The sequence below is a fragment of the Macaca fascicularis genome, chromosome 8, assembly GCF_037993035.2.
Source record: "Macaca fascicularis isolate 582-1 chromosome 8, T2T-MFA8v1.1".
Taxonomy (NCBI): Eukaryota; Metazoa; Chordata; class Mammalia; order Primates; family Cercopithecidae; genus Macaca; species Macaca fascicularis.
Genome location: NC_088382.1, coordinates 132674683 through 132697126, shown reverse-complemented (window position 1 = coordinate 132697126; position 22444 = coordinate 132674683). Strand labels below are relative to the sequence as shown.

The window sequence follows — 22444 nt, the reverse complement described above, 5'->3', positions numbered from 1 at the left end:
CAGGATTTTCAATACAGGTACAAAGTTTTACATAGAGTTTTCAGACCCAACGTTTCACATTTGTCTTAACTTTGAGATTTCCAAGGAAAAAGCCTGCTTCTTACTCAGTCTAATGTTAACCTGATGCTACACACAGCTCTGCTTTGCTTTGTGTCTATCAAACACTGCTCCATTTAATTTTTACCAAAAATTCCCCTCATTCCCATAACCCAATAATGACACTTCTGTTTGATGAGAGGCATTGAGGTTCCTCTGGAGTGCAGTCTCCCTTGCTGCAGCAAGTTAATAAATCTAACTTTGTTGACTACAGGTTTGTTCCTGGTGGTCTTTATGGGAAGACTTTAGCAATCTTAAACTGTAGGCCCCAAATCCCAAAACAACAGGAAACTCTACTCAGTATCTTTTCTTTTCTTCTTCTTCCTTTTTTCTTTTTTTGAGACGGAATCTGGCCCTTGTCCCCCAGGTTGGAGTGCAGTGGCGCGATCTCGGCTCACTGCAACCTCCACCTCCCGGGTTCAAGCGATTCTCCTGCCTCAGCCGCCTAAGTAGCTGGGACTACAGGCGCCCGCCACCACGCCCGGCTCATTTTTGTATTTTTAGTAGAGACGGGGTTTCATCATGTTGGCCAGGCTGGTCTCAACCTCCTGACCTCGTGATCCGCCAGCCTCGGCCTCCCTTAGTGCTGGGATTACAAGCCTGAGCCACTGCGCCCGGCCAGTATCTTTTCTTAAAGATTCCTTTTTACACAAGATGAATTAGACAAGATGGATCATTTTGGCTTTTAGTTTTTCCAACGTTCCAACCTAGTTAGAGCGGCTGTTTTCTGTGCATGGAAAATTCTTTCCCCAGATCTTTGCCTGGCCCTGGCCCAGTTCACACCTAAAGTAGCCATCTGTCCTCACACTGCCGCAACCCGACCCCGTCACTCTACCTCATCTCATTTCATTTTCCTATTTTTCCAATCACTCTCTGAGATTATCTTACTTCATTATCTATTTGTTTATAAATTATCCCAATGAAGATGCAGGATCAGGAGAGAGGATACCACGACAGCGCGGACAGCCGCAGCTGCCCGGTGTCTAGAACTGTGCCCGACGAACACTTGTGGAATGGGTGAGTAGACGAGGAACTAGACACTTCGTTTGCCTTCGTCCCCTTTAAATACCCTCCAAGTGGATCCAGCCGTATTAAAACTCTGAGAAATAGGTGAATGGCATTTGGCCTCGCCATTGGCTGGAACTTTTGCCGTTGCTCCTGGCAACCACTGTTTTCCCACCAGTCGTGTCGTCGCCCTACTTGGCTCCGCCCCTCAGGGCGCCGAGCCTCGACCGGGCGGTAAAAATCGGCCCTTGCCCTTTAAGCGGCGGGACTTCTGGTCACGTCGTCCGCGGCCGCCGGAAGGGGAAGTTTCGCCTAAGAAGGCTGTCTCGCTGGTCCGAATTCGGTGGCGCCACGTCCTCCCGTCTCCGCCTTCTGCATCGCGGCTTCGGCGGCTTCCACCTCGATACCTAACAGTCGCGGAGCCGGCCGCGTCGTGAGGGGGTCGGCACGGGGAGTCGGGCGGTCGTGTGCATCTTGGCTACCTGTGGGTCGAAGATGTCGGACATCGGAGACTGGTTCAGGAGCATCCCGGCGATCACGCGCTATTGGTTCGCCGCCACCGTCGCGGTGCCCTTGGTCGGCAAACTCGGCCTCATCAGCCCGGCATACCTCTTCCTCTGGCCGGAAGCTTTCCTTTATCGGTTTCAGGTACTTACCAGAGACGGGGGGGCGTGGAGACTACAGGCCCCAGGAGGATCCGCGGCGGCGGAGCGTAGGCCGGCATGTTGCGGACGCGCGGTGCCAGCTGGGATTTGTAGTGCGTCCGGAGCCGGCGGTTTAGGGCGGGGTCCTTTGGGCCGGGGGAGGCTGTGGGAGCCGGGTCCTGGATAGCTGGAGTTGTGGGCTTGGCCTGGTGGGGAGGGGTTGACTTAACTAGTTTAGTGAGATTGTGCTTCCCGCTCTTCGCACTCATGAAGGAAGCAGTGAGATTAGTCGGCGGTAGTTGTCAATCTGTTGGACGCTGGCAATTAGGTCCGCCTGGAGCATTGCCCTCTGACCTCCCTCTGGTCACCCACGTGGGTGGCCTGTAGGTGTTAACTTCACCTTCTAGCTGAGTTCCTTTCACGTTAATGGAGTTTTTTTGTTTTGTTTTGTTTTTCCTATAGGAATGATTTAAAGTCAGAGATACAAAGAACGAGTGTATTTTTCTGCATTTCCCTCTAGCCCTAATTTAGTATCCCCCACGTAGTAATAGAATGTACGAAGGAATGGGCAAAGAGTAAATTTGTCCAGAAATAGAAGGCCTTGTTATTTTCTTAAGCATGAAGGAAACGGTCCAGAGTAACATTTGTGTCAAGAGAGTGCTAGTTTTCAGAAGGTTATTTGTATTCACCAATTTCTGATTTAAAACTTTAATCAGCGGCAGGTCAGATAGCAAGATCTGGCATTAATTTCAGCCCTTTGCTTGGCCTGTGGATGACGTTTTCTTGTCTTTCTCTCTCTTCACTGGGTATTATTTCTTGGTTTCCTTTGCTGGTTCCTTATCCTCCTTACTTTTAAATGTTAGGATGTTCCTTAGGAAACAGTTATAGGACTTTCTCTATAGACTCTCCCTAGCTTTAGATGGTCTCATGCATTCAGCCTCAGGGCTTTATGTTCTTTCTGTAAACTGGAGATTCTGAAATGTCAATATAAATATCTTCAGTCCAGATCTGTCTCCCGATTTCCAGATTTGTACATCCAACAGTTACTTGAAATCACGACTTGGATGACTAAGAGTCATCTTCATCTTAACGTGTCCAAAACTGAATCCCCTTTCCCCCTTTGCCTTAGAAGTGAATAGCAACTCCATTATTAGAGGAGCTGAAGTTAATTGTCAGAGTCATCTTTTATTTTTCTTGTTTTTCTCACACCCCGCAATCTGTCAGTAAATCCTGTTGACTCTATTTGAGACATATACCCAGAATACAATCCCTTGTCATTCTCCATTGCAAACCATTATCACTGCAATCTGGTTCCTTTCCGTCTTTTCTCTAGACAGCTAGAGTGATCCTTTTAAAACCTAAATCAAGTGCTGTCATTCCTCTGTCCAGAATCCTACCATGTCTTCTTATTGAGTAAAATCCAAGTTCTTTCAGCGGCCTGCAAGGCCCCTGCTGCCTCTCTGACCTCATCTCCTACTGCTCTCCAAAGTCTACCTTAGGCTCCACAATGAGATCCTTGCTGTTACTTCAGTGCTTATCTGGATCTCTCCTTAGGGCCTTTGCACGTGTTGTTTCTCTGCCTGAGGAAGATAACCGTGGCTCACTTGTTTACCTTCTATCATTCTTCAGGTCTCTGCCCAAATGCCCTCTTATTGACAAGGCCTTCTCTGGTGGCCCTATATAAAATAGCCCCTCCTTCACTTCACTCCCTTATCCTTCATTTTTCTTTTCTTTCTTTTTTTTTTTTTTTTTTTTTTTTTTTTTTTGGAGACGGAGTCTCGCTCTGTTGCCCAGGCTGGAGTGTATATGGTGCAATCTTGGTTCACTGCAACCTCTGCCTCCTGGGTTCAAGCGGTTCTCCTGTCTCAGCCTCCCAAGTAGCTGGAATTACAGGCGCACACCACCATGCCCAGCGTATTTTTGTATTTTAGTAGAGACAGGGTTTCGCCATGTTGGCCAGGCTGGTCTTGAACTCCTGACCTCAGGTGATGCACCCGCCTCAGCCTCCCAAAGTGCTGGGATTAGAGGTGCGAGCCACCGTGCCTGGCCTTATCCTTCATTTTTCTTGCTGCATATTACCCTTTGGTATTTGTCTGCTTCCCCTCAGAGAATAAGGCTCCAAGAGAGCCGGATCTTTGCCTTGTTCACCACTGTCCTTGTTACCTAGAATAGTGCCTGGCACATAGTAGGTGCTTGTATATTAACTGAGTTGTTGGAAGTAATTGTTCACTTGCTGTGTGTGGGCACTGGGGTGCAATAGTAAATAGGACTGAAAAGGTTTCAGATCCTGTGAAGACATAGAGGCACGTGATTTAAGGGGTGTAATATTTGATAGGGTGTTCCACCCCGAAAGGCCTCAGAGAAGACATTTGAAGAAATTGGAATACTGAGGAACCAGCCAGCTTTGAGTGGATCTGGCTCTGGAGACAACCAACCAATTCTGTGACTCAGCCTGGTGCTTATATTTGCCAAGCTTTTGCTTACATAACACATTTAACCTGATGACAGCAACCTTAGGAGACTGACTTAAGAGTGTATTGGGGAAGAGAGACATTTCAACATAGCAGGGAGGAGAATGAACTTGGACTATAGGCTGAGCGTAGAAGTTCTATATCCATCACTAGTAATTCTAGATCCTTTCACTAGTAAGTGAAAGACTCAGAGGTAGGAGCTGGGAACAGGAAGAAGACTGGGTTGCCAGCTGGCACAGGGTCAGCTGTAGGATGAGGATTGGTAGATGAAGGCAGGGAGATAGCCAGAGCTGGGTGCAGTAAAGCTAAGATGGAAAGGTGGGTGAAAGCTAGATCGTAGTTGAGCCTTGTATGTCATGTTAAGAGGTTTGAACTTTATTTTGAGGGCACTACGAAGTCTTTGGAGCCTTGTGAACAAAGGACTGACAGATTGCCCCGACTACTCTGTGGAGTGGACTTTGTGTGTGTATGGAGGGGGTTGAAGGAGGAAGGGCTAGGTGATGAGATCAGAGAGGTGAATCCAGTTAGGAGGCCAGAGAGATGGTGGTTTGAAACTGTGGCTGTGAAGATAGAGAAAAGGGCATAGACTTGGCAGAGGGAACAAGATTACAGCTGAACGGATATGAAGAGTGAATGGCTGAAGCAAGCAGGACTGAAAGATACTACTGTTTTCACAGGAGCAGCTGAGTGGATGGCGGAGCCCTTGACTGAAATGGGGAATGGTCAGGGATGCCTAGGTTGGGAGTGGGGGCTGGTATGGATGAAGAGTTGGGTTTTGGCCATGCTAAGTCTTGAGATGCTTTTTAGGCATCCATGTGGAGAGTCCCAGGGAGCAGTTGGAAATAAAAATATGATTCTGGAGTGCAGCCGGAATTGCATACTGTTCTGGGTTTATTACTTTAGTAAATATTTGTTGGCTGAGTTAATGTTGTGCACTTTGTTCCTTGTGGCTTGTTGGGTAATATGTGGTCATGGGGAGCAGTGGTGGCATATTAATGTGTGAGAAGGACCTGGTCAAAACCGGCTCGTCCCTGTTTGCAAAATCCTCACTTGTGTGGTGATACTAGTGACTACATGACGTAAATAAGCACGTTGTAAAGAAGTAATGTAAATAAGCCTCTCTAACAGGCTGCGAGTGTATAATGTTAAAAGTGGTGAACTGATTAGAAAAAGTCATTGTTCTTGTCACATCTTCCACGATTTTATCATCTTCCCTGTATTATTTCTTCTCAGCTTGTTATCCCCAGGCTGGGAGAAGCTACCAGCAGGAGGCAGGACAGTGGGCTGCCCAGGTGTGGAAAGACCAACAGCTGTACCTTGTCTTTTCTTCCTGTTACTCTGATTCTTGCCTGTTTTGGACACATGTAACTTTCAGACCCACCTGGAGGAACTCATTTGCAAATGAAGCAGTCAAGGAAAAACTGCATTTGAGAGGCTGCTGTGCACGGACAGTGTGAGGTGTGTTTTAGCAGAATTCTGCTCGAAAGCTCCTCTTTTCCTTAGAAGCTGAATCTTTCACAGCTTGCAAAAATAGGGGAGTGATTGATTTAGAATTGTGTGCTCATGTTGGAAGTGACAAGTTATTTTTCCTCCTAAGCTATCGATTCCGGTGTGTAGCTTGTTGGTTTGAAACTCTGAGGTTTATAACATTATTTCTTCAGGTTGGATAGGTTGAAACAGGTGTGTGTCAAGACTCATTATACTGTTGTCTACAATTTCTCCCTCTTCTGAGTCCCTCAGATTTACGTTCATCAGTCAAATAGTTCACAATAATGAAATATCTTCATATTAATCCTTGATTAACTACACAAGAGGTGGCAATTCCTGCTGCCTTTGTGTTTTCTAAGGTTATGTCTCCCAGGGCTGCCTGAATGGCGATATTTCTTCATTTCTTTGGCCAAAATAACATCACCCTGTTACAACTTCCCTGAGGTTATGTCATTGAACTCCGACAATCATCCTGAGATAAGTGTTACCCCCATTTTGTAGACAGCTTCAGTTTCAGTTTCTGTTTCGTTGAGTCAGAGATAGTTCTAAGCTGTCTTGTTTAACTCCTTTGCATAATATCTATGAAAAAAATAAGTATGTAGCAAAACATTTTTGAAGGTGATTTCTTCCAAATCAATCATAGCAAATTATTTTTCCTTTTCTTTTTTTTTTTTTTTTTTTTGAGACGGAGTCTCACGCTGTTGCCCAGGCTGGAGTGCAGTGGTGCGATCTCGGCTCACTGCAAGCTCCGCCTCCCGGGTTCCCGCCATTCTCCTGCCTCAGCCTCCTGAGTAGCTGGGACTACAGGCGCCCGCCACCGCGCCCGGCTAATTTTTTGTATTTTTAGTAGAGACGGGGTTTCACTGTGGTCTCGATCTCCTGACCTTGTGATCCGCCCGCCTCGGCCTCCCAAAGTGCTGGGATTACAGGCTTGAGCCGCCGCGCCCGGCCTTCTTTTTTTTTTTTTTTTTTTGAAACAGAGTCTCGCTCTGTCGCCCAGGCTGGAGGGCAGTGGCCGGATCTCAGCTCACTGCAAGCTCCGCCTCCCGGGTTCTCGCCATTCTCCTGCCTCAGCCTCCCGAGTAGCTGGGACTACAGGCGCCCGCCACCTCGCCCGGCTAGTTTTTTTTTTTTGTATTTTTTAGTAGAGACGGGGTTTCACCATGTTAGCCAGGATGGTCTCGATCTCCTGACCTCGTGATCCGCCCGTCTCGGCCTCCCAAAGTGCTGGGATTACAGGCTTGAGCCACCGCGCCCGGCCTATTTTTCCTTTTCTATTAGAGTAGAAAGACTGTTAGATTTTAAGTAGTTGAATCATGGTCTCAAGGCCTGGCTCAGCCCCCTGCTAGTTGTGTATCCTTAGGCAAGTTATTTATCCTGTCTGAGCCTCAATTTCTTTAGGATCTGAGGATAATATAATAGCATATTAACTTTGTTCTAAGACTCCATTGATTATACAATGCACCATCAATTTAATGCAACTTTTTTGGGGGACAGGGGAGTAGAAATTACATTAAACCAGTGTTTTGATTGTAAGACACTCTAATTTCAGAAACACAAGAACGAGTACCTTCAAACTGAGGAAGTATGTTATCTGCTTCTTGCCTATAGTATGTAGAACACATCGAAAAGTGTTTGTAATACCCAGTAAATAGCCTGATAAATAGGCTATTCAAAAATAGTTGCCTCCTTTGTAGTTAATATGGGAAAAAAAAAGTTGCCAATTTTTATTTATCAGCCAGTACTTTGTGCCTTATTTCCTTCTCTCCTGGACAGTAAGATTCTAATTTTAATTAGTAATTGAAATGTAACTGCTGGATGATTATTCTGCTTTGTCTCCTTAAAAGCATCCTGACTTGAAATGGGAAGATGTGAACTCTTGATTTCTCTAATTTGTTTCCAGGGATAAGAAATGGTACCAACCAGTTCTGTGACTCAGCCTAGTGCTTATATTTGCCAAGCTTTTGCTTACATATCACATTTAACCTGATGACAGCAACCTTATGAGACTGATTTAAGAGTGGATTGGGGAAGAGAGACATTTCAACTTAGCAGGGAGGAGAATGAACTTGGGCTATAGGCTGAGCATAGAAGTTCTATATCCATCAAGGTTTGGCTATAGAGCTCTAGTGGCAAGTGTTTTGGTATGTTGAAAATCTAAGTTGAAAATCTTTCCTTAGTAGTCCTGTCCACATTGAACAGTTCAGCTGTGGTCTGTAATAACGTTGCCCATTGGATTGTGGCTTTTTAAAAAACTTTTTATTGAGTTATAATATATAAGCAGGAGAGTGTATGTATAGTAAGTTTATAGCTTGAGTTTTTAAAAATTCAAAACATGTGCATAGCCAGCATTCAGATCAAGAAACAGAATCCCTAAAACCTTCCTCCTGCTTCCTTCTGGTCACTGTCCTCTCTAAGGGTGACTGTGCTCTGGATTTTTAATACCATGTATTGTTTTTGCCAGTCTTTATGCTTTCTATAGATGGCATTATGAAGTATGTTCTCTTTTGTGTGTAGCTGCTTTTATCAACATTATGTTTGAGAGTCACCCATGTTGTTGCCTGTGGTTATAGATTGCTCATTGTGGGACCATACCACAATCTATTTACTCATTCAGCTATTAATGGACCTTTAGGGCAGTTTCCAGTTTGGCTGTTATGAATGGTGCTGCTATGAACATTCTAGTACATGTCTTGGTGAACATATGTATTTCTGGGTGAGCATGAACAGTCATTTCTGTTGCTTATATATCTAGGAGTAGATTTGATGGCTTCTAATTGCTCTTTTTAAAGATTAAGTGCGTTTCATTTGTTTAAATGATTGGAAGGGGCCTTTTCTTGCCTACTCGTCGTGTCCCCCCACCCAGCAAAAAAGGCTACAGTTTGCTAAACCAGCATTTTGTCACACAGGTGCTCATCATCTTTCTTGCTTGGTGGCTGATACATACTTAAGTTCAAATCAAGTGATCCTTCTTATTTCAGACAAATCTTCACTTTTCATACTTAAAAAAAAAAAAAAAACAACGAAACACTCTAGACTCTGGATGGCAAATTATTTCAGTAGCAGATTGTTTAGAAGATTTTAGTTAAAGGATGGCTGCAACCTACACTCTCAAGTTGTTGGACTAATAACTGAGGAACAATGTCTTACATCTTCTTGAAGAGTGTATATAGCAGTGAGCACATGGGCTACATGTCCTTGTTAAGTGAGGAAGTCTGGGTGGATTACCGGAACTCTAATTAGGGCCCAGCTTTCCTCCTGAAAAAAACTGGGATCATTATGGGCCTAGCCTTGGGGTTGCTGTGGACTTAAAATGAGATACTCCCCAGTGAGTGCTCTCAGTAAGTGTGAGGCAGGCAGTCCTCTGTCTGCAAGTTTTGGCTCTTTGTGCTGCAGCTGGCTGCCTCTTAGGCTCTCCAGGGTTGAAAATGGGCCTCTTTACTCCTGGCGCTGAACATAAAGACAATTCCTTCTCCTTACTGTTTACATATCTGGTAGAGGAAAAAATGGGATTTAGTTGGATACTTACAACGGGGATTTCCGAAATATGTTACACTGTATCCTTCTAAAGAGATAAGCTGTCTTCTGGTGTTTTTAGATTATAATTTTAAAGTAAAACAAAAATAATATTAAGTCTTTTAGATCAATGAAAGCAAGTATAACTCAAGGGTAGGCTTAATGAACAGGGAAAAGAAGTGAGATATTTTGACAGACACTGATTTCCAAAGAACAGGTGCGCACAGTGACTAAAAATAGTCTTGTGTCATCAGCATTAGAGAAAATGTAGTCAGACAAAAACGAGGTTTCTTTTCCACACCAGGCCTTGAGTAACTTATAGGAATATGGGGGTAGTTGAAATATGAATTTATAAAAACTGGTTAGCAGGTGTTTCCGAAAAGATTGTGATAATACAATTAATACACCCACACATATTAATTCTTTTTACAAGGCATCTTTTTAATTCACTGTCTTAATTCCAACCTTTTACAAACCCTGTAAGATAAGGAAGGCAGAAGTCATAGGATAATGTCATTGGGTAGATGATGAAGCCAATTTGACGTCCATACGTTTCTAAGGTTCCAGGGCTACTTAGGAGGTTTTGCTTCTGGTCTTTACTCCCAGTGCTTTTCTTAAGCACAGAGAATGAATTAGTAGGTTTATTCTGAGTCCATTTCAGGATTATACAAGTGTCTTAGTAGTGAACACTTACACTAATTATAATTGTACCTCATAATACTGATGCCATTTGTGAGAGGGATTGTAAAAATAGGGGCTTAATATCACAAACTCTGGAGTCAGACTGTCTGGGATAAAATTCTAGCTTCACCACTTACTGGCTGATGCTTAACCTTTTCTTACCCTGTTTCCTCATCTATGAAATCCATCTCCTGAATCAGTGCATGTAAATAAGCAGAGTAGCACACTAATTTAATGATTTATTTAAAAAAACCCATTAACTATGGAAATTGAGGCTCAGAAGTGGTGACTTATAAGCAAAAACTGAAACCCAGGCCTTCTCAAATCATCTCCAGTTTCTTTCCAACAAACTATCCTGTTTCTGTGATAAAGTTGTGAATAAATCAAAACAAATGTTAACCTATTTTATTTTTCTGGTTTAATACAAGTTTCTTGGAAAGTCACTTTTTCGGTATGCACATCGTGCTTCCCTCTGCAAGGTATTAAGCTCTGAGGGTTACATTCCCATACTTGGAGAGTGGAACTGGCCAGTCTGTATGTGGCCAGTCCCCGTGACTGATGTCCTCCATTCCAGCCACACTCGAATTGTTAGCAGTACCCATTCAGTTATTGTGCTCTTGCAATTCTTGGGGCCTTTGTAACAAGTCCACATGTCCCCTCCCTTCTGCCAACTCTTTCTTCTTTTGACAGCCTTCTCCACTACTCTGAGGAATTCAGGGGGCATGTCTTTTGTGCTTGGTATATGCTAGTGTGCAATGAGATAGACATATAGCTCTCATACCAAAAGCCAGCATTTCGCTGCCGTTTTCAAAAGTTTAGGAAGGCCGTCTACTTCAATCACTATTTAACATTGTTCTGGTGGGGGTGCCAGCCAGTGAATTAAACAAGAATGAAATAAGATACAAAAGTTGATTTACAGCTAGGGTTGTATGCTTAGAAAGCCCAAGAAGCTCAATTTTCTTTTTTGTTGAGACAGAGTTTCACTCTTGTTGCCCAGGCTGGAGTGCAATGGCGTGATCTTGGCTCACTGCAACCTCTGCCTCCTGGGTTCAAGCGATTCTTCTGCCCCAGCCTCCGGAGTAGCTGGGATTACAGGCATGCGCCACCACGCCCGGCTAATTTTGTATTTTTAGGAGAGACGAGGTTTCTCCATGTTGGTCAGGCTGGTCTTGAACTCCCAACCTCAGGTGATCTGCCCGCCTTGGCCTCCCAAAGTGCTGGGATTACAGGCATGAGCCACTGCACCCGGCCGAAGCTCAATTTTCAATATTGTAGGCAGTAAGATACTCAACTTTTGTGGTTAGATATAAAAAGATAGAAAGAGAGCTCTATAGACAACTCTAAAAGCTATGAAAAACTTTTTGGCTGAGAATTATATCAATATCACATGGATATAATGAAATAATGGTTCTAATTCATTTAGAAAAATAAAATATTGAGACTAACCAAGAAAATTGTGACAATTGTCGAAGAAAAAACAGGCGGGGGGATATCATTTAGCTATTTAACTTTACCAGGTATTAAAATATATTATAAAAGTAATAGAAATTAGGCTAGGCACAGTGGCTCATGCCTATAATCCCGGCACTTTGGGAGGCTGAGGTGGGAGGATCATTTGAGGCTGGCAGTTTGAGACCAGCCTGGACAACGTAGGGAGAGGCCGTCTCCAAAAAAAAAAAAAAAAAAAAAAAAAAATTAAACAGGTACGATGGTACATGCCTGTAGTCCTAGCCACTTGGGAGGCTGAGTGGAGAATTGCTTGAACCCAGAAATTTGAGGTTACAGTGAGCTGTGGTCATGACACTGCACTCCAACCTGAGCAACAGACTGAGACCTTGTCTCAAAAAAAAAAAAAAAAAAAAAAGTAAAATAACTTGATATTGGCATAGGAATCAATTCCAAACATAATGGTGTTAAAATAGACCTTAATATAAAAGAGGCTAGAGTGTAAATGTTCAATGAAAGTAGTTTTACAAATAATTGGAAAAAATGAGGGTTACTCTGTAAATGGCATTGGGAAAACAGGGCAACCATTTAGAAAAACAGTTGGATCTCTTCCTCATTCCTTGGATGCACCTTGAAAGTGCTAAAATAAAACCGTAAACACTTACATTCTTGGAGCAAAAAGACTTTCTAAACATGACACATCATGGACACATTTGCTTACATTTAATTAAACCTTTGTATGCCAAAATATGGCAAAAATACCATGAAAGTCAAATGACTGATCAGAAAATGCTTGCAATGATGAGAAAGAGAAATTTCATAATGTCTGAAGAAATACAGCCAGGTGCGATGGCTCATGCCTGTAATCCCAGCACTTTGGGAGGCCAGGGCAGGTGGATCGCTTGAGCTCAGGAGTTTGAGACGAGCCTGGGCGACATCATGAGACCCTGTATCTACAAAAAATACAAAAATTAGCCAGGTGTGGTGGTGCATGCTAGTAGTCCCAGCTACTCGGGAGGCTGAGGTGGGAGAATCACCTGAGTCTGGGAGGTGGAGGTTGTGGTGAGCTAAGATCATGCCATTGCACGCCAGCCTGGGCATCAGAGCAAGATCCTATCTCAGGGAAAAAAAAAAAAAAAAAGAAATGTAAATCCAGAAGAACAGATGAATAAAGGAAATGCTCAGGTTTTTAAAACATGAGAAGGTGCTTGACTTCTCATAATGCAAATAAAAATTAGTTTTCAGATTGGTGAATATATAATACATGAAATGGTGAGAGTATGGAGAGAAGACAGGCAGTCATCTACTTTTTAGGAGGAAGTATAAATCGAGCAGACATTTTTGTAGGCATTTGGCAGTATCTACCAAAATAAATGCTTATGTCTGTTGCTCTAGCAGATTTATTGACAGGAACTTATTCTGTATATGCACATATAAAGAGGATTTACAGGAATATTCATTGTGGCATTGTAACAGTTTAAACAAAAGTTTAGACATTCACATACAAGGAATACTGTGAAACCAATTAAAATATTTTGTCGGGAATGAACCAAGGTATAAAACAGTGCCATATAGAGTAGAATAAAGAAGAATGAGTAATAGTAACATGTGTTTCTTAGAGGAAATACAGGACACTGATCAGCTGTTGTTGGAACTGGGAGACTGGAAGTTGGGAATGAGGCTTACTTGTTACTTTATTATTTAATTTAATTTAATTTAATTTTTTTGAGATGGAGCGATTCTCCTGCCTCAGCCTCCCAAGTAACTGAGATTTCAGGCGCCTGCCACCACACCTGGCTAATTTTTATATTTTTAGTAGAGACGTAGTTTCACCATGTTGGCCAGGCTGGTCTTGAACTTTTGATCTCAGGTGATCTGCCTGCCTCGTCTTTCTAAAGTGCTGGGATTACAGGGCATGAGCCACTGAACCTGGCCTACTTATTACTTTAGACCCTTCTTATGTTTTGTTTTTTCAGGGAAATGTTTTTAAAGAAAAAGTGCCCCTGTTGCCTATTTAGTGCATTGGTTTGAATAAAAAATTGTTGTTTTACTTCTGCCTTTGTGGCATTTTTGGACAAGGTTTGTCATTCTAGAATATTCTTTCCCTAAATAGAGGCATTACTGTACTGTTGGAAATTAAGCCTTTGTAATTCATTTTTTGATGTAGGCTTACTTGTATGCCTGATCTTAGTAAAGACTGATCATGTACTCATATAGTATTGATTTTGTTTCAACTTGTTTAGAAATATTTGTTGCTTATTTTATGATGTCGTTTTATTCCATTGATTTGCAAATTGATGTGATCGTAACTGGTGTGAACACTTTTCTTCAGCTGTTTTCTTGAATTGTGTTGGTAGTATCACTTTCATACCTCTCATTGAGGAGGATGCTTTGCAGGGTTTATTTTGTTTAGTTAAAAGGGAAAAAAATAAGCAGGCTTACAGAAACTAACAGCTGTGTTTATTTTGATCTGGACAGATTTGGAGGCCAATCACTGCCACCTTTTATTTCCCTGTGGGTCCAGGAACTGGATTTCTTTATTTGGTCAATTTGTATTTCTTATATCAGTATTCTACACGACTTGAAACAGGTATGTTACCCATAGTTGTTTTAAGTATTGTTTCTTTCTCATTTACTAATCTATGTGTTTTCTTTGGAGGAATTTGGAGGGCAGTTAGCATTACAAAAAGAAACTGGGTATGGATAGTAAATGCTCAGTGACTGTGCTGGGACTGCACCAGGCACTTAGCTTATTCAATTTTTAATCCTCACAACATCCTGAGGTATAAGTAGCAGTGTTACCATTTTATAGATGCAAAAAGTAGCAGATCAGAGGTTGACATGTCTTGTCCATCTCCTTAGTGGCTAAGCTGTATACCTCTCATTTATTTTGACAGTCTCACTCATTTCTTTTGCAGCAGTCCTTGTCCTTCAGTGCAGAATTGGGCTGGAGTATATATGTCTCCTAGATTGGGGTTGAAAAACACTAATTTATGTAATTAAAAGCCTAGATTTGTTCTCCAATTGAAAAACTCAACTCTAAAGTACAGTATATAACCAAGATTTAATGATATATAATAGTTTATCAGGTATGAATACCAATGTAATATTTTATTTATTTATTTATTTTTTGAGGCAGTCTTGCTCTGTTGCCTAGGCTGGAGGGCAGTGGTGCCATCTCAGTTCACTGCAGCCTCTGCCTCTCGGGATCACGCAATTCTCGTGCCTCAGCCTCCTGAGTAGCTGAGATTATAGGCACCTGCCACCATACCTGGCTAATTTTTGTATTTTTAGTAGAGACGGGGTTTCACCCTGTTGGCCAGGCTGATCTCAAACTCCTGACCTCAAGTGATCTGCCTGCCTCGGCCTCCCAAAGTGCTGGGATTACAGGTGTGAGCCAACGCGCCCAGCCAACCTACGTAATATTATGGATAAATTCGAAAAATCTTACTGAATTGTCATTTATTTCCTACGATACCTTATATGCTTTTCTGAGTCGCTTACACTAAAGAAACAATGCATCAGTACGCTGTGTTACAGTATGGATATAATTTTGTTAAATTTAAATGATTTTGAAAAGGCTGACTGACTTCAGAGACTTTATAAACTTGCTGGCTGTTACCTCAGGGTAGAGAACTCTGAACCACCCTTAAATGTAAGTCAGTGTTCATGTGGTTGAGAATTGTGAATCAGCCTCATCACTGCAGGGAAATAGTAGGATGGGTATTTGATGTCAAGTAACATTTTTCCTTAAATTGGCATTTGCTACTAGGTTCTTTTTCAAAATAAAGAAATTGTATTAATACAAAGTATAAGGTCATAGACTATTTTATCACTATTGGGAGAAACCTAGTTTATTTCCTGAGTTTTACCAAAAGATGAATAGGAGATTCAAGGAAGTGAAGTAACTTGGCAGAAGTGAAACTGACGACCAGTCCTCTCACCACCATATCAGGGGTTTGATCTTTAAATCTACCAGAATATGTGATTTTTATTCTCCTTTGTTCCAGTTGGACCCATTGTGATACTGAGTGCTTAGCAGTCTACCTTTCTGGTATAACTTAATTGAGGATTAATTTGTTAGAGTAATTTTTTTTGTTTGTTTTGAGACAGGGTCTTATTCTGTCACCCGGGCTGGAGTATAGTGGCACGGTCGTGGCTCCCTGCAGCCTTGACTGCCTGGGTTCAAGTGATCCACCCACCTTAGCCTCCCTAGTAGCTACAAGTATGGGTGTTAAACTGCCACACCTGGCTGACTTTTGTATTTTTGTAGAGATGGGGTTTCACTATGTTGCCCAGCCTGGTCTTGAACTCCTGGGCTTGAGAGATCTGCCCACCTTGGCCTCCCAAAGTGCTGGGATTACAGGTGTGAGCTACTGTGTCCAGCTGGAGTAATTTTTTTATATTGATAGTAAATGTTATCTCAGTAGTAAAATAGATTAAGTGTGGATGATCTATGATCAGTTATTTAAAATTTTATTCTGGAAAATTTTCAAACATATGAAAAAGTGGAGGGAAAAGTCAATGAACCTTTTTTCTTTTTGTTGAGACCAAATTCGCATAACATAAAATTCATCATTTTAACCATTTTAAGGTGTACAATTCAGTGATCTTTAGTATATTCACAATGTTATGCAGCTGTCACCATAATCTAATTCTAGAACATTTTCATTACTTCCTAAAAAAGCCAAAGCAGTCACAGTTTACCCTCCTCTTCCCCTCCTCCCAGCCTCTGGCAACCACTAAACTACTTTCTGTGTCTATGGATTCACCTATTCAGGACATTTCATATGTCCTCTGGTGACTGACTTCTTTCACTTATCACAATGTTTTTAAGGTTCATCCCTGTTGTAGTGTATGTCAGTACGAACCCTGCTTAACCATCTAATGGTTATCACCTCTAATAGTTACCTCATAGCCAATCTTGTTTTATTTATATCTATGACTGTCCTCCACCCCTGATTTTTTGAAGCAAAATGCCAGACATTTCATTGGTAAATATTTCAGAATTTAACTCTGAACTATAAGGACTTGAAAAATAATTCTAATGCTATTTTTAAACCTAAATTGCAATAATTCCATGGCCACTCTTTTTTTTGTTTGTTTGTTTGGTTTTTTTTTGAGATACAGTTTTACTCTGTCACCCAGGTTGGAGTGCAGTGGCATGATCTCAGCTGACTGCAACCTCTGCCTCCTGGGTTCAAGCGATTCTCGTGCCTCAGGCTCCTGAGTAGCTGGGACTCCAGGTACGTGCCACCACGCCCAGCTAATTTTTGTATTTTTAGTAGACAGGGTTTCACCATGTTGGCCAGGCTGGTCTCAAACTCCTGACCTCAAGTGATTCGCCCACCTCAGCCTCCCAAAGTGCTGGGATTATAGGTGTGAGCCACTGTACCCGACCAAAACCACTGATCTTATTGACTCTTTAGATTTGCCTGTTCTGGGCATTTCTTAAAATCTTTTTGTTGCCTTTTGTGACTTATGTCTTTTGCATAGCATAATGTTTTCAAGATTCTTCCATATAGCATGTGTCAGTACTTCATTCCATTATATCGCCAATTAAGATTCCATCGTATGGACATACCTCATTTTGTTTATTCAGGCGTCAGTTGATAGACATTTGACTTGGTTTCATTTTTTGGCCATTATGAATAATAGCTGCTATGAACTTATAGAGGGGAGCTTTTGAGATCATTCTACTTAATGCTCTTATTTCATAGATAAGAAAACAGTGATCTGGAGTGGTGGTGACATGTCCCAAAAGTCGCAAAGCTCTTTGAGTTAATGCAGTTAGGACTGGAACCCAGGTTCACTGATCCCCAGTTTTCTCTCAGCCACATAGCTTTAAGTTAACATCTTGACAAAATGTTTGCCACCTGCATATTTTCCCTCCTGGCTAAATTGTTAGGTATATAGCAGAGTTGACTTATTTATGAGGTTTCTGATTTGAACTGGAAGACTGTAATTTGAAACCAGTTAATTTGTAAATTCTGAGTTGCAAGCATGTCAGATAATATAGTACTGTAATTTATATGATTACAATATTTTAAGTACTCAGTCTAAAGACTCCTTAGGAATCAGACAGCCAAAGCCACATCAAAAGAAGCACAGCTATTATTAAAATTCAGAAATTGTGTTAGAATTTCAGCTCTGATTCATCATTGTGATCCTCTAGCATTAGGCCTGCTTAACACTGTGGCTGAAGTGTGCTTTGAGGTATCAAGGGAGAAATAAAGGAGAGTAGAAGACACTTTTGCTGGAAACCTATTTTGTTTTAGATATATCTTTCTGCCTTGCTGACACTTGTTGGGTTTCTTTTTTTAAATTGACTAGCTATATCATGTAACTGTGAGGGGGTGTGGAGTGGGGAGGGAAAGTAACTTTCAAGCTAGAGTGATCTTACAGTCATTTCTGTTTTTTTTTTTTTTTTTGCTTCTCTTAAAGTCTTCTAACCGAAGGCATTAGGAATCATGCTTATAAGAGAGCTCGTTGTTGATTATTCTGCCCAGTAAGGCATATGGCGCAGTGACAGCAGCACTGTGCTAGTAATTTGATGTCACTCTGCTTCTAACAAGCTCTGTGACTTTGGTCATGTGACTTTAACTCCGCATCTGTAAGCAGCAGGTCACAGGTCTTTCCGTTCTCCCTTCCAGATGCAGTGTGAGGACTGAGTCAGAGGCTATGGAAAGGTTTTGGGACGCTTTATTCCCTCCTTCCCCCACATTGTTTTCCCGTGGTAGAATGTAAGTCTCTGGAAGACAGAGACTTTCTTTTTCAGCATCTAAGGCCAGTGTGGTACAGGGGGTTATGTGTGTGTGTTTGTGTTTCTAATAATAATGGTAAGTACCTCCCAGCATAGCCGTGCTGGAGGAGACACAACAGGAGACCAAACAGCCATGGTTCCTCCTCTGCCAGAGCTTACAGTCTAGTGGAGGAGGACAGGGAGCAAGCATGTCATCCTGAATGCGGCCTTCAGGTCACGGTGAGAGCCAAGAAGGAAAGGCTGACAGGCTGGGAAGGAGCTTGGGGGGCCTCACTGGTCTTTGGGATGCAGGGCTCAGTAGCTGTGGAATGGACTGTACTTTCTCTGCGTCTATTTTAGCCTGTGGTAGTCAGAGCATGTCACTTATTGGAATTCAGTTAGGAGAGCATAGATTAACCTTATTCAGGTAACTTTGATTCAGGGCTTTATTGGGGACATTGTTTAGATATTTTAAAAAATTCACTTTTCTAGAGACGAGTGGTTTTTAAAATGTTCTCATTTTGGCTTTTTCTATAACTTTTTGAAGTGTTTCTCTATGTAGATGTTACTTTGTTCTGAAATTCTGAACCATGACATTTGGCTTGTTTTTGTTTCCAGGAGCTTTTGATGGGAGGCCAGCAGACTATTTATTCATGCTCCTCTTTAACTGGATTTGCATCGTGGTATCCTTCAGTCTGTGATTTTGGGCCAGAAATAAAACCAGTTTTTTCCAGGTTTGGGGAAATAGACCATATTATGTAAACATTTCAAATTACAATATTTGCATCTTGGTTGACTGCAGTTAATAGGAATAATTAAAGTTTTTTTGAAAAAAAGCTGTACTAAATCATATAGCCCTTGAGTTATGCATTGTCTTACCATTTGTGGGATTTTTTTCCCACCTTTGGTTGAGTAGTTTTATGACTGTTCCCTCTTCTTGTTCCCAGTTCTTTGTGTTCTCATGTGTGACAGCTTGTTGACTGAGGCACAAAGAGAGTCCGTGCCATGAAACAGCTTTTGAAATCTGTGGTCCTTATCAGATAATTAATTTACAACCAGCATCCTTTTCTGACTTCATTTTTGTCCTTCTCTGGGGTCCTACATAGTAATTCAGTCCCTCTATAAAGTACCCAGCTCTGGGAAGGGACACAGTACGTTTCTCTGCTTTGTATCAATAGCAGTTGTCAGCCGCCCTCCAACTGCAGGCCTCTTACAGATGGTGAGAGCACAGCAGCTCTTGATGTCTCAGGTCCTGTGCAAAATTGGTGAGCTCAAAATTGCCTTTGGGCTCAGCTTCCATTTAAACTTGGCCAAGGGCCAGAAAATGTGGTACTGTGGATGCCCTTTGCCCTCCTTTAAGGGAAGGAAAAAATGTTTTGGACTTTAACCATGCTATAGAGCCCTGAGAATGTAAGTAGAATGATTATTTCCTTCAAAGGCTACAGACATCTTTATCCTTTATTTGAAGGAGAGACGTTAAAATGTAATAGCAGAGGAAAAGAATGCCGGGTGACCAGACTAAGTCATAGGCTGAAACTGTTGATTTCTACTGTGTTCTTGTCATGGTATCGTCGAATGAAATATGCATAATGAAGATTAGATACCTTTGTGTTGTGGACCGTTTTAAGCAGTCTGAACTATAGAAAAGTATTTTCCTTCAGAACACTGGAATTAACTTAAAAATTTTTTTAATTAAAAAAATATGTATATAAATTAGAGATGGGGTCTTGCTGTGTTGCCCAGGCTGGTTTGGAACTCCTGGCCTCAAGCAATCCTCCCATCTTGGCCTTCCAAAGTACAGAGATTACAGGCATAAGCCAAATTACACCTGGCCAAGTGAACTTTTAAGTGGGGGGAAAATAAACACATCAGTCTTGACTAGGTACAGAATGCTTCTTTTATGTCTGATCTTTAACTTTACAAACCAAGATTACTGGCTTGACAATGGATATGCAGGTAAGTGTCCCTGTAAACTATCTATTTGCCCTTTTATATGTTTCAAATCATCAGTCGCCATCAGAGAAATGCAAATCAAAACCACAATGAGATACCATCTCACACCAGTTAGAATGGCAATCATTAAAAAAATCAGGAAACAACAGGTGCTGGAGAGGATGTGGAGAAATAGGAACACTTTTACACTGTTGGTGGGACTGTAAACTAGTTCAACCATTGTGGAAAACAGTGTGGCGATTGCTTAAGGATCTAGAACTAGAAATACCATATGACCCAGCCACCCCACTACTGGGGATATACCCAAAGGATTATAAGTCATGCTGCTATAAAGACACATGCACACGTATGTTTATTGCAGCACTATTCACAATAGCAAAGACTTGGAATCAACCCAGTTGTCCATCAGTGACAGACTGGATTAAGAAAATGTGGCACATATACACCATGGAATACTATGCAGCCATAAAAATGGATGAGTTCGTGTCCTTTGTAGGGACATGGATGCAGCTGGAAACCATTCTCAGCAAACTATCGCAAGAACAGAAAACCAAATTCCGCATGTTCTCACTCATAGGTGGGAATTGAACAATGAGATCACTTGGACACAGGAAGGGGATCATCACATACCAGGTCCTATTGTGGGGAGGGACCGGGGAGGGAGAACATTAGGAGATATACCTAATGTAAATGACGAGTTAATGGGTACAGCACACCAACATGGCACATGTATACATATGTAACAAACCTGCACGTTGTGCACATGTACCCTAGAACTTCAAGTATAATAAAATATATATATACTGTTAGTGGCCTTTGTCAGAAGTTGAAATTGCATTAACTATGGGGTTAATTACGTGGTATTTTGAAATTATAGAATTACAACTGTTTTATTTATTTGTTTATTTTTGAGACAGAGTCTTGCTCTGTTGCCCAGGCTGGAGTGCAGTGGCTCGATCTCGGCTCACTGCAGCCTCCGCCTCCCGGATTCAAGCGATTCTCCTGCCTCAGCTTCCCAAGTAGCTGGGATTACAGATGCGTGACACCACGCCCGGCTAATTTTTGTATTTTTAGTAGAGATGGGATTTCACCATGTTGGTCAGGCTGGTCTTGAACTCCTGACCTCATGATCTGCCTGCCTTGGCCTCCCAAAGTGCTAGGATTACAGGCGTGAGCCACTGTGCCTGGCCTACAGCTGTTTTATTTTGAAGATCTTAAGTCAGCTAAATCTTTGAAGCTCTTACATGAATTATCTAAATCATTGCTTTCCTTGCTCATTTCTGGCCTCTTTTTGGTGTTTGAACATTGACAATAATGGTTGTCTGGTATTTTCTAGGCATGTGACGGTAATGGTTGTCTAGTATTTCTAGGCATGTATATGGATGTTTTTTAAAAATTGAGATTATATGGTAATGCTTTGTTGCTTTTTGTAAATAACAGAGCTTGACTCTTACATTTCTGAATCCATCTAAAATGATGTAGTTTTGTTGTATTTTATTATAGGCTTTTGTAGTATTCGTTGTATGATAAATAATAGGATCAATTTATAGTTCTGATCGGTTGAGTTTCCCTTTACCCAGGTGAGGATTGTTGTGAAGAGGAGGGGTAAAAAGCATAGTAGATGTACACGGTTTTACGTGCCTCTGGAGCTTGGTTTTTACATGTCGACTTCTTTTGCAGTTGCTGATGATTCCTCTGATCATGTCAGTACTTTATGTCTGGGCCCAGCTGAACAGAGACATGATTGTATCATTTTGGTTTGGAACACGATTTAAGGTACTTTACCTTGATTGGAAGTGTCCTTTTCATTTGTCTTTGCAGAAATCCCTCTTCAGTCCAGAGATGTACTTTCTGACTCACCCAGAAGAGGTCACTGCAGAGCAGTGTACCATAGGCAAGCCCCTTTCTGCCCTCCTCAATCCCAGCTCTATTTAATTAGCCAACCTGGAGTCTGTTGCTGGCTTTTGTTTTTTCACTCCCTCTCTACCTCAGGCCCCTCAGGGATATGTCCCTGAGTGATCTTATGTGTCTGTGTTAGAGAGAAGGAGAGAGAACTCATGTGAAACCCTGCCTTTACAAATCAGTTCTTATCACTCCCTCATTCCCTGTTATTTGCTTTATACTGTAGCTGAAACAGACTGTTTTTGCCCCCAAACACTTCTCTTTGTACATTCTTTCACAGTTTTCCACCTGTAACATCTTGATTCTCTTTTTCGTGTAAATCCTGCCCATTCTTAATTTGAATTGGAACTGAACATATTTCCTGAGTCTCCTGCCTATACTTCATCTTACCTTTGGGCTTTTTCAATACTTTGTGTTTCTCTTTAGTACTTACCACATGTAGCTGTAAAGTTATTTAAGTATAACCCTCTCTTTCCTAGTTTGTGAAGTTTCTTGCAACT

General features: G+C 41.8%; 1 protein-coding gene across 1 annotated transcript in view; it reads left to right on the top strand.

Moving 5' to 3' along the window:
• The first annotated feature begins 1397 nt into the window (after nt 1-1397).
• The window catches only part of DERL1 (derlin 1), a 29781-nt gene continuing 8734 nt past the window's right edge, over nt 1398-22444 (top strand). Inside the window, exons 1-5 of the mRNA XM_045398639.2 lie at nt 1398-1749; nt 13826-13937; nt 18708-18772; nt 20019-20045; nt 21723-21818. Of these exons, the coding sequence (XP_045254574.1) occupies nt 1597-1749; nt 13826-13937; nt 18708-18772; nt 20019-20045; nt 21723-21818 (453 nt within the window). The 5' untranslated portion in view covers nt 1398-1596. The remainder of the gene's footprint in view (nt 1750-13825; nt 13938-18707; nt 18773-20018; nt 20046-21722; nt 21819-22444) is intronic.